The sequence below is a fragment of the Aotus nancymaae genome, unplaced genomic scaffold (genome assembly GCF_030222135.1).
Source record: "Aotus nancymaae isolate 86718 unplaced genomic scaffold, 86718_ANA_hifiasm-v0.15.2.pri h1tg000016l, whole genome shotgun sequence".
NCBI lineage: Eukaryota > Metazoa > Chordata > Mammalia > Primates > Aotidae > Aotus > Aotus nancymaae.
Genome location: NW_026988428.1, coordinates 57,459,535 through 57,472,273, shown reverse-complemented (window position 1 = coordinate 57,472,273; position 12,739 = coordinate 57,459,535). Strand labels below are relative to the sequence as shown.

At 37.2% G+C, this 12,739-nt stretch overlaps 1 protein-coding gene across 7 annotated transcripts in view; it reads right to left on the bottom strand.

Annotated features, from left to right (window-relative positions):
- Nucleotides 1-2,734: 2,734 nt before the first annotated feature.
- Nucleotides 2,735-12,739, bottom strand: part of RASSF8 (Ras association domain family member 8) — a 115,354-nt gene continuing 105,349 nt past the window's right edge. For all 7 annotated transcript variants that reach the window (XM_064377366.1, XM_021666856.2, XM_021666858.2 and 4 more), the window contains 3 exons: nt 10,122-11,011; nt 7,898-8,042; nt 2,735-6,908 (listed from right to left, as the gene is read on the bottom strand). In XM_064377366.1, the coding sequence (XP_064233436.1) occupies nt 6,787-6,908; nt 7,898-8,042; nt 10,122-11,011 (1,157 nt within the window). In that variant the 3' untranslated portion in view covers nt 2,735-6,786. The remainder of the gene's footprint in view (nt 6,909-7,897; nt 8,043-10,121; nt 11,012-12,739) is intronic.

The following is a 12,739-nucleotide window of genomic DNA, read 5'->3' as shown; positions in this document are numbered from 1 at the left end:
ACTCCTCCCTGCTCTCCCCAGCCTCCCTTTGTGTGGTGACAGTTGCTGATTGTTTTTTGGTTAAAGTGTCTATCATTTGCTTTATGCCTAAAAATATTTTGTTACTAAGTATTCCAATTTGTTTATTTGATCTTCACACTTCCAGCAGTTGCAGGAGACTTGTAAATATTGGCTTTGCATACACGGAATTTGTACTGTCCACCTTCTTCACTTCCTTTATTCTGGACCATGTGAGGCCCTCTATCAGCCTGAATACAAACACATGGCAGATAAAAGAGAGTAGTGGATATAGAACGCACAGTCAAGTATAATGCTGGGAAAACAGGATTCCAACATACTAAATGACCAGACTCGGATGGCTAAACTGGTGCAAAGAAGAGCACTTCTTCCAAATCCATGTCATTCTCACAGGGAACACTGCAAAAACACTCTACAAGGAGAAAGCAGCCCATTTGAAGGCCCACCTCTTGAATACATATTCTATTCTCCATGTTTTTATTCTTTTTCCTTGCTCCTGTGCCAACCCCTTGCTCACCGGCACGAAGAACAGATTGATTATCTGTGACTACTCGCTGAGAGACCCACAGCATCATTTCCACCACCCTTTAAGGCTGTGGATAAGTGGGAAACACCTGGGGTATCTTTCTTATTTTCTACTTAGGATGTCTATAAGCTGCTTGGTTCTCTTCCTTCCTGGCTCAAAGAAGGTGCTCAATAAAAATGTGTTACATGACAAACTGCTTTCTTAGTTCAGATACCATCATCTCTGGCCTGGACTCCTACAGGCCTTTTAAGTAGTCTTTCTGGCCTCTAATCTTGATCCTTCTCCAGTCAGTTCTTCACATATCCAGTCAGAATTATCTAACATGCTAACCATTTAATTTCCATGCTTAAAACTTACCTGTGGCTCTCAGGATAAAGTCCAAACTCCTTACCATGGCAATCAAGGCCCCTCATGATCAGATGCCTACCTACCGTCTCTCTTGGCCCTCCCTGGCTCTTCACTGTCTGGCTACAGCTCCACCAGACAGCCCTTCTGTTTTATATCACCTTCTCCAGAACTTCCAACACGTTGGGCTGGGGTAAACATCTCCTAATGTGCTTGTCTCCACGACGCTCAATCCTTGTCCCTTTAGTGGTTCTTAACATGTTGTACTGAAGTTGTCATCTCTATCATTAAGACTGTAAACTGGCCGGGTGTGGTGGCTCACGCCTATAATCCCAGCATGTGGGAGGCCAAGGAAGGCGGATCATGAGGTCAAGAGTTCAAGACCAGTCTGGCCAACATAGTGAAACCTCATCTCTATTAAAAAAAAAAATTAGCTGGGCATGGTGGTGGGTGCCTGTAATTCCAGGTACTTGGGAGGCTGAGGCAGAAGAATCCATCGAACCAAGAAGGTGGAGGTTGCAGTGAGCTAAGATCTTGCCATTGCACTCTAGACCGGGTGACAGTGTGAGACTCTGTCTCAAAAAAAAAAACCAAAAAAAAAAAAAACTGTAAACCACCTTGAGGTAGAAAACAAATATACACATCTCTGTCCAGTGTCCGGACAAAAATAGGAGCTCACTAAATGTCTGTGGAAAGCATAAACGCGTCTGGCATATTTATGCCCATTTTATAGGACACTACTGGTCTTTCCTAATGGACATATCACACATATGTGGAGTGGGCGGTGAGTGAAGACTTAACAGTAGTTCCTATTTCTTGCGCTGCCATTAACAAAACATGACTTTAGAGGAGGACAGGTTGAATAATTAAAATTTTAAAAGTCCCCCAAACTAGGACATATAATTGGTATTTTGAATGACTTTTATCATTTTATCTTTGCTTTTATAATGTACTTCTATTCCCATGAATAATTTTTTTTTTTTGAGACAGAGTCTCTCTTGTTGCCCAGGCTGGAGTGCAGTGGCACGATCTCAGCTCACTGCCACCTCCGCCTTCGGGTTCAAGCAATTCTCTTACCTCAGCCTTCTGAGTAGCTAGAATAACAGGTGCCTGCCACCACGCCCAGCTAATTTTTGTACTTTTAGTAGATACTCGGTTTTGCCATGTTAGCCAGGCTGGTCTTGAACTCCTGACCTCAGATGATCTGCCTGCCTGGGCCTCCCAAAGTGCCAGGATTACAGGCGTGAGCCACCATGCCCGGCCTCCATGTGTAATTTCTAAGTAAAGGTTTAACTTCTTATAAAAATATTCCTATAAATATGACAATTTATATACTTCCACATTAAAAAGTGGTTAAAATGCAGAAACTGGCACTGTAAAGCTCATGCATCTCTACCATGGAATACAGTACCATGGAATTGAGGTCTGAAAGATCAAAGTGCAAATGCTGTGTCAGCTACTTAGGAGTTGTGTGATTTGGGAACAGTTCCTTGGATGGCTATGAATGTTTAAAGTGTGACAAGTACCCCATATTGCACTTGGCACACAGTAGGGACTAAAAGGTTAGTTCTCTTCCTCTCACTTATGGTTTTAGGGAGATCTGGGAATACAGAGATTCATTAAGATATTTTTTCTTTCACTTTTGAAATAAAAGGCATAATTAGTTTCTTAATTCTGTTTTACTTTGATGAATCTACCTTTTAAGCAATAGATGATTCTTTAAGTATACATGAAAAATGTAATTTTGTCTAGTGATATGTGCCCCTATTCTCTTTGACATATTTTAAGGAAATAAAATTGTATTTAAAAATATAAAGGATGTAAAAAACAAACTGACAACTGTAATGCCCCAATGAATCCTGAAAATTTATTATTTGGGAGAATATCCAATATTGATTCTTTGTTTTACAGCTCATAATAATCAGAAAATACACATTTAAAATGAAAGTCAAAGAATAATTACATATAATACATATTACAGATTTATTTGTACATAAGCAAAGCAGTACTAAAAGCATATTTATGTGCTCACAATTAGTGAACATGGCAATTTTCTGTTTAAAGCTGCAGCAACTCAAATTCTCCTAGGGTCAATAAAGAAAAACATATTGAGAAATACATTTAGGGCTATCACCATGTCTGGCTGTAAATCTATTTTTAATCTTTCCCCTCCCCCCATATATATGTATATACTTTATTGCCTTTATATTTCTGCTGGTTTAATATAATTAGTATACTAAATAGTTTTCTACATTTATTTGGTTTCTAAAAATATATAAAATGCATTGAAAAGAGCTCCTGCAGCTTTCAGGCAGTCACTGTCCTGGCATCGAAAGCTTATTCTGGAGATGTAAAGCAGCAATACTGAATAAATAGTGATTGTTTTGTCTTTTTGATACAGCTGATGGCCTTCACCCCAAACTTAAAAATACTGTAGCAAATAGTATAAACATGCAACTTAAAAAAATGAACATAATATAAAAGTAATACTTATGAGCTAATTTTAATACAATATAAACCAACAAGACAACTTTAGGTAGAAGGGGGATGTGAACACAGCATGGTTATTTACATATAAATTAAGGCTCAATTTATAAAAGGCAATGCACAACAGGAACTGTCCATCTGCCCACACACTTTGCATGCCTGAAATTGAAAGTTTTTGTCTTTTCTGTGTTATTTCCTCAATCCATTACAGTTCTATCTTGGAAGATGTTCACAGAAATGGCTTCAAATGAACAGTTTGTTTCTCTAAAAACCATTTTGCTCTTATTCACAGAGAAAATTATCCTTTAATGCAGGTGTAAATTACATTTATGCTGTGGAAGCAAGTGCTTACATGTTCTTGTTATATACTGCCATACTTCACATTTCACACCAGAAATTGTTTTTTTACTGTATTTATATAGTTTTTACTCTGTCAGTCTTGCTGTAGCTCTTGATTATGACTAATTTGAACTATAGGAATTGATGATTGCTCATCAATGACTGGGAGAATTAAGTGGCTAACTCCTATTAATACCAATTGAAGTCTCATATTATAAAAAGCCCCTGTGCATCAAAACAAAAAACCAAATGTTATCAAACCCAAATATCTCAGAAGGACAACAAAAGGACTATGGATACCATGTCCACAGGCGACACACTATGGGCCATTCTCTGAAGATGATAGACACTCAAAAAATTAACTATACCAATGCTATTCTAAATTATTTCTTGGTAAGATAAAAAGATCTTTAAATGTATCTAATAATCGTAGAAAATCACAATAAAACACGTTGCAGTATGATTTTTTTTAAAAAAACACAAAACATTGTAATCTAATTTAGTATTTAGAACCTGAATATTCCCCCAGAGGAAAATTTTATATTTGGTATTTTTGTATATACCATTGCCCACTACCCCTCCAAAATGTATCCAAGATATGGCACTTATTAACTCATTTGTATCTGCAATAGATAAAAATGATCATAAATATACTAAAATATCTTCAGATGCTTCTATGAAAACGAGTTTTTTCCCCTCTGAGTCTTAGAAAATATTCCTTAGATATGTGCTTCCAGAAGTAATATAACTAATTAAAAAATACAGCTTCTTAATGTACTCATCATATTCACATTTCTATACTTTCCTCATCTAGGAAATTATTTTTAACTTGTAATTAGGTCTATGAAGATTATTTGGCAGCTTGGAAATTCTGATGAAGTTGTCAGAGAGGCTAACTGTGATACTATGCTGGGAACCCAGGACTGCTACAAGTTGCTAGGATGCTGCTTGTCTTTCTTTAAAGTTATTAGGTTAATTCTGATAACAATTTATAATTAGTTACATATTGACTGTGTTTTTCATGGTGTGCCAAGGCATCTCTGCAATTTCTAATTACAAAGTTTAATACTGCCTCCAGTTTAACATTTTGATTTAAATAAAATGTGATCAATTTATAAAATGTTTTTCTTTGTGAATAAGATCTCAATTTCTCTGAACAACAAAATTACTTCATACAGAATGACTTTTTAAAAAATAAGGCATATATTGAGCATATGTAAATCATTACTGTCACAAAAGTTATAAATTATTTTAATTTTTAATCATCTTAATTTTAAATATAGGTAGATAGAAAATAACTATTATAAATTGTGAGCAAATGTGTACAGGTTGTGGTTATTTGGGTAAGAATCATTTACTTCTTAAGTTATTTGCAAAGTAATATAATGGCAAGATCAATTTGATAACTCCAAGAACCCAAAGAAAATTGTATCTTCAGTTGAGGTTCGCCACTAAGCTGCACTAGGAAAGGCAACTCTGCATTATTACTTTCAGTTCTCTAGAAGCTTCTATACAGTCTCACAGCCATTCTTAAAATTTTTCATAAGAAACCTAAGTAGAGCAGCATTCTCAGCATTCACTAAACCAAAAATAAGTCAAGTGTGTTAAAACATCCAAAGTTGCCTTCATGCATAAGACATATCTCTATTGTTACCAAGCATTACCATATCAATCCACTTTTATTTTGTTGCATGTAAATAATACAGAGGATGTAATTTCTTCAGAATTAAAACTACTTTAAATTTCAGATTAAAGTCTTAATTATACTGTACCAAATCTGACCAGAGGGAATGTAAGAATGACTAAGTGGTGTCTGAATCAATCTGTCTAAATATCACTTGTATATCTTAAGTCACTATTCATGAAAAAGGTGTTGACTCATTTTTGGTTTTACAAATAAAACAACATATGTACAAATGGAGATTAGTGTCTGGTAAAAGTCAAGCCTAAAAATAAAAACATATACTGAATTTGACTTTATTTCCTTGCTAAAACGTACCTAAGTTTAATCTCCTTTCCATCTAAGTGACTGGAAGAAACCATAATGGTCCAAAATATACAGAGTAAATTATGTGTGAGGAATAACTTACCCATGGTGTGTACACCAATAGATCATACATATGAAGCGGGTTATTTTAAAATACATCACTTAAAAAGCAATGTTCCTGAACTGGACCAATCCAGCCCTCAGATATCTATAACTTACATGTTAAATCAGTTCTGAAGATCCACGTGTGTAAATGATAAGGCAGGGCAGAAACAAAAGACATAATGTATCAGGAAACCCCATGCCTGTATGGATACATACTTAAAAATTCATTTTTGTTCAACAGTGTCTGAAACATTGCAAATGTTTTATACATACAATTTACCTCATGAAAAATTTCTGTTATGCTATGTGGCCACACATATATTTGGAAATACTGTAATGGAAAGACTAAATTCCAGATATTTTAAAAACCCCTGAATTATTTCACCTAATTAAGCAATGGCTAGGACAGTGTCACAAAATGAGTGCAAGTGGGTTCTTCTGGAGTTAGTTTCGATGGTGGAGCACCCTAGGACACTTGGGTAGTGTAAATCAGCAATGCATGGATGGAGTCTGGCAACATGCACATAGTCATAATCACAAAATATGTAACATAAGTCTGTCACAGGATAAGTCTTAATAAAAAATATTAAAACATCAACAATCATACATCAATTGATTACATGAAATAAATTAAACTAAGCCAGTCACAAATTTCTCTTCATTCTTACTTAAGTCACGGCTTATTTACGTACACACTATATAATACTTTCCTAAAGCTCTCAAAATGCTACAAAAAAGGAAGGCTTTGCATTACAGCTGCTGGACAAAAATATCAACACTGTTGATGTGTGAAAACACAGTTTCTTTGTTCTTTAGCATCAGTGCACAGGGTATGGCTCCAAATGGTATGCAATTTAGAAGAGAAAAAACATACAGCGGCTTGTGGGATAGATCCTCTGTTCATCATTGGCACAAATCAAAAAGGAAGTTTACTGTCCTTGGTACCTCTGTTGGGTCTCCCCCGTAAAGACAGGTAATGTCATACATATATGCCTTCAGGATTAAAACCAGATGAGATAGGATTCTGCAGAATGCGGAGATTACTGGGGAGCTGCCGAGATGAACCAGGTCGCTTCAGGGACCCAGACTGGAATGTTGCCTCTAAACAGGAAACAAAGAAAGCCACTTGATGAACTCGTCAACTTGGAGTACTTAGCAATATAAAAAAATTAGACTCCTTCCTGCCCCGAAGAATCCGAAAGAGAAAACCGCATAGAGCAGTAATTGCAATCCCCTGTGTGCCCTGGGCTGGGAGGAAAGGCTAAAACCCTCTCAGGTTGAAGTCTATTTGATAAATAGTTTTTGGTGATTTGAACAGTGAATGATCTTTACAAAAGGTGAATATTTTTGCTTCTTTTTCTTGGTTGTTCACACCATATGCATATACAGATTTGGAATTGTCTTTTAAATATCAGCACAAATTAATAATAACTTTTAGAAGAAAAGGAAGGAAAGAAGGGGCATAAGGAGCAGAGAGAGGTAAGCAAAAATTCAAATTAACAGATTATGACTCATATATATTTCAGAAAAAAATTTTAAACTAATGATATGACACTTGGTGATTACATGCTCACCTAAGTAAATAAATAACCTAAATTTACTGGTTTTCCTCCCGAAATGGGAAATATGTTAAAAAAAAAAAATTTTAAGTGTCCCACTTAAAAATTATCTATAAATGGTAGGGTAATATTTTAACTGAATACAAGCACTTTATTCAAAGTTAAGCAGATGGCCAGGGATGCTGGTTCATGTTTGTGATTCCAGGACTTTGGGAAGCTGAGGGAGGCAGATCGCTTGAGCTCAAGAATTTGAGACCAGTCTGGGCAATATGGTAAAACCCCATCTCTACAAAAAATACAAGAAAAGAAAATCAGCCAAGTGTGGTGGCATGCACCTGTAGCCCTGGCTTCCCAGGAGGCTGAGGTAGGAGGATCACCTGAGCCCAGGAGGCTGAGGCTGCAGTAAGCTGTGGTTATACCACTGGCATTCTAGCCTGGATGACAGAGTGAGACACTGTCTCAAAAAACAAAAACAAAAAAATTAAGCAGTGAGAATAAAGGGAAAATAAACCATATTTAGCAACATCTCACCCCTTTCAATGTCTGCATGTGAGGCCTCTATTTCAATGGGCTCCGCTGGCAGAACAGTAACTTTTGTCCCTGTCTGCTGGATGAACTGCTGGAGATTGACTTGCCGCAGCTCCTTAGTCAACTGCTCCAGTTCTTGTTCTTTGTCCTAGATGGAAATTATTATTATTATAATTTTGAGGATTCACTACTGGACAGTGCAAGACAGTGACAACCTATCTGCTACAGGGGTTAAATGTGGGATATCTGCTTTCATAAAAGCACATTTAACAAGTCTGGTTTATACTGATACAATGGGCTAAAGAGGTCACTTTCACTCTGTGGTATAGGCCAAGAAATAAGCTAAGGGAAAACAATAGTTTCTTTAGTCTGTCCTCTTAAATGTGATGCTTTCCTCTGGGAAACCATTATGCACCCTTATCAAATAAATATATGTCTATAAACTTTCATTAAAAACAAAAACAAAAAAAGTCATTAACATATGACTACCAACTTAATTGTAATTTGATCCATGGATTTAGAATTCTGGTTTTTTGTAACCTGTTTCGATTTTCTTGGATACATTATTGAGATTAATCTTATAGCATGAGGAAAGCAAGATTCCCACAAGATTCTTACTATGGAATTCTTAAATCCTAGACAAAGATCTTAGAACTACAGAGCCCTAAAGGAGGAGATCAAGTTTGGACAGTTGAAAAGCTGTAAAAGCAAGGAAGGGCATTCTATTATTTAAACAGTTTTCATTTCTTTCTTTCCTCTACTGCATATAAAAGTACCCTAGCTCTACCCAGGCTGGGTGGGTCTCAAGGATTTGGTAGGGGTTGGGAAGAGATTAGAAGTGAACAGTTGTTTCCTTCACTTATTTGGATATAGGGGGTACTTGGGGATATACCAATATTTGATTATCAGACATTTTTCGGTGGGTAGAGGGATTTACTAGTAATGACTGTGGTAAGTTGGTGTTTCCTGTAAGTGATATCAAAAGCAACACAACTTCCACTTGTACCTTTGTTAAAGGTCAAAATGAATCCCAATAGTAAAATACTGACAAATCAGAGGCTCACAACCTTCTACAGCATGAGAAATTCTTGATCTTCAAAATTTTGGTGGTAGTTTTATCTCTTACTATAGATAGTGACAGAGAAGGGAGATTGTATCAGTTCTTCCTAAGACCTCAGCTTTCTCTGATTGTGGAACTCTTGATGTTCTAAAGTAGCTCTTCTCAAACCTCACCGTACACAGGTACTACTTCAGCATCTTGTTTCAATGTAGGTTCTGAATTTCTTACAAGTGTACACTGAAGCTGCCTGGCATGGACTACACTTTGAATAGTAAGCTCTAAGCCAGCACAGTCCAACAGAACTTCCTCCAATGGTGGAAATCTTCTGTGTCTACACAGCCAGCAGAGCAGCCAGATGTGCTACGGGGCACTTGAAATGTGACCATGTTTGACTAAAAACAGAATTTTAAATTACTTAGTATTTTAAATTACCTTATTAATCATAATTTAAATGTAAACGGCCATATTATAATCAATTATGTGATTTTCTCATCTCACCTGATAGAGACTGATACATCTTTGCAATTTTTGCAACACAATCACAGGGCCTTTTCAAAAATGGGTATCCAAGAAATGTAAGTTGAGAAGTTACGTGGCAAAATAGAAATTTTCTTGTACGTGAATTAGAAAGGAGGAAAATCAGAAAGAAATCTCTGTGCCCCTCTCAGGAAAGCAAAGGAGGGTACCGCGGAGAGGGGAGAAGGGCTGGGGGCAGTTTACATGTCAGGAAAGAAGCTGGGATTGGCTGGCAACATGGAGAAGTGACAGATAAGCAGTCAGCTAGCCACAACAATCCTGGCCAACCAATCAGTGGACAGCTCTTTTGGCTCTGGTTTCCCTATCTCTGAAAGGAGAAAGTGAGATTTACTATCTCATCATTAGTGTCCATTACATCCCATTACCTAATGCTACAACGGCCACAGTTAAGACAAGGCTTGTACATGGAGAAGGATCCGTGTGGCTATTGCTCTCTTCTTTATTCTGATCTCACATCTAAGCTCACTCAGATACTATCTAAGTCACAAGAATTCGACAAAACTTTTAAACAAGGCTGGGTTTCTAATTCTTTGAATGTAAGGAAAAATGGACAATTATGAAAAGGAGATTCCAAGAAGATATTAATGCTTTTAAATGGGCCAAGCATCCTATTTATCAAAGTGTCCTTACCTGTAAGCGTTTGGTGGCTTGTCCAAGAGATCTTTCCACAGCTTTAATGCCATTCTCCAACCTCAGACTCTGCTGGCCTTGAATGTCAATTTCCCCTTTGACCTTACCGATCTTTCCTTTAACCTCTTCCTCATTGACCTGTGCCTCCTGAACTTCCCGTTGCAATTTTTCTGCTTCCAGACCACTTTCCATAGTCTGGATCTGTGCCAAATAGTCCTTTAATTTGTTTTCATATTCTGTTATTTTCTGTCTTATTTCTTGAAGTTGATCCTTCAGCTGTTTTTCATTTTCCTGTTCAATCTGTAATTCATTTTCCCAAAATTCTTCCTCCTCGATTTCTACATCATTTCTTTTGATCTTTTGCTCTAGACGGACAATTTCCTCTTCAAGGTGGGAATTATACTTTTGCTCCCAAAATCGTATTTCTATTTCATTAGATTCCAGCTGTTTCTCAATGGATTGAAGCTTCTCCGTCTGCAGACGGATCAGCTTCTTCAACTCATCTGCTGTTGTTTTGCAGTTATTCAGCACCTTTTGCTTAAACTCAGTTTCTTTACCTTTTCCAAAAATGTCCATTAATCCTTTGGCACCTCCTGTAAATGTTAATGATTTCCTTTTAGGTTCTCTCCTTTTGATTGATTTGTCAATCTGAGGCCTCAGTTTAGCTAACGGGGGCAGACTCTGCCTGTATAAAGTTCTTTCAGGAATTCGAGCCACACTGTCTGAAGTGGGTCGCTCACTGAGAGATGGCCCGGTTCGTCGTAGAATGAGCTGCACATCACTAGCATATTGCCCCCATTTGTTTAAGGATATGATAGGATTTTCATGAGGTGCTAAGTGTCTTTCAGTATCTCTCCATTTCTCTATAAGGGTGTACCTTCCAGTTCGACCTAGGTAAAAAAGGTAAGAATAAATTCTCAAAATGGGATATTGGAACAGTGAAAAAATGGAGTAAGAACACCATTTGATGATTGTGTATTTTTTATTAGCATCAGAGGGTCAAGTTTTATAGTGTAGTCCAGGTTGCCTTTAAAACCTTCACTTGAGATACCAAGCCCCCCAAGACATGTAACAACACAAAATCAGAAGATGTGTACTGCACATACTCTTCAAACTTGCTTAGAAATTCAACTTTATATTTTAAACCTTGCCAAATACCTGACTGCCTAGAACTTCTCATTTGGGGCAAGACTGAACAAAGTTTGTTCTCCAGCTGAAACAAAGGACAACAGAATCGCTATGTGAAGTATGAGGAGCTGGCCCAGGAACTAAGTGGAACTTCAAAACTCAGATACACTTCCACTGTACAAATCCCTCAGCTATTTTTTCTGTATCAGAACTTGGGAGGGCTGGAGGCCCCATTTCTCCTCCTACAACGAGACATGGGGACCAGTGGAGAACCTGTGACTCAGCCACAGGAGCTGCCTAGGTCTCCTCTCTGTCTCCACCTAAGTGCTCTGCCAACCCATCGCTCACACAGCTGGCATCTTCCTGGACACACATGGCAAATAAAAAATCAGCTAAATGAAAAAAAACCCTTCAAAACACATTCATATAAAAAGAGAGGCCGGAAGAGAAGACTTGTTCAGTTTTGATAATAATATGATAGTATCAAAGATTCTTCTTAAAAAAAAACTCAAAGCAAAATATTATTAAAAACAAACCAGTGGGCTGGGTGCAGTGCTCATGCCTGTAATCCCAGCATTTTGGGAGGCAAATGGGCAGATTTCTCGAGCCCAGGAGTTCGAGACTAGCCTGGGAAATATGGCGAAATCCTGTCTCTACAAATAAAATATGAAAAAATTAGCCAGGCATAGTAGTGCGCACCTTGAGAGTAGCAACTTCCAACTATGTAAAGCTAGACAGAGTAGACAGGACAAGGGTTCTGGAGTAGAAAGGTTTGGGTCCAAATGTGGCTCTGCTACCTACTGTGCTTACATGATCTGAACAAATTAAATTAGCCTCAGTTTCCTCATCTGTTAAGAGTAGCATTTCCTTATCTGACAAGGTTGTTCTGAGAGTCAAGTGAGAATGTAAAATATAAAATGTTTGTGAAATTGAAAAGTACTATGTAATACTAGTTATGTTTATCAAAATGCCCAGGCTAACAAGGAGGATGAAAACAAAAAACAAAAAAACCTTAGCACATTAGATTAGCTTCTTGAAATAAAAAATGTTTCCAGTGATTTTCAGGTTAAAAATTACTCTAACTGCCCCCAAAGAAAAACTATATCACATATCTGTAATGTTAAAACTGTTCCATGCACACAAACTGCTTCAAAGGTCACAGCATTTTGTGCTTTTGGCTCTGCTGCCTATCAACTACTTTTAGAAATCTTACTCTTCTCTGAACCTCTGTGTCTTCCTTCAGTAATAGGAGGGGTTAGCTAAACCGGCAGAGTCCTTTCCAATTCTACCAGGCCAATGAGTATCTTTAAAAGAAAAACTGAATCATCACATTATATGAACTAAACAAAAAATTTTAAAGACCCAAATTTAATCATAATTCAAAATAAATCTGATTTTCCAGTGCTTAATGGTATTGCTGCCCTCTGAGAATGTCTTGGTAGAAAATTATTTAGAATTGCTTTTACTGCCAGTATTTGCTTTCTGTTAAA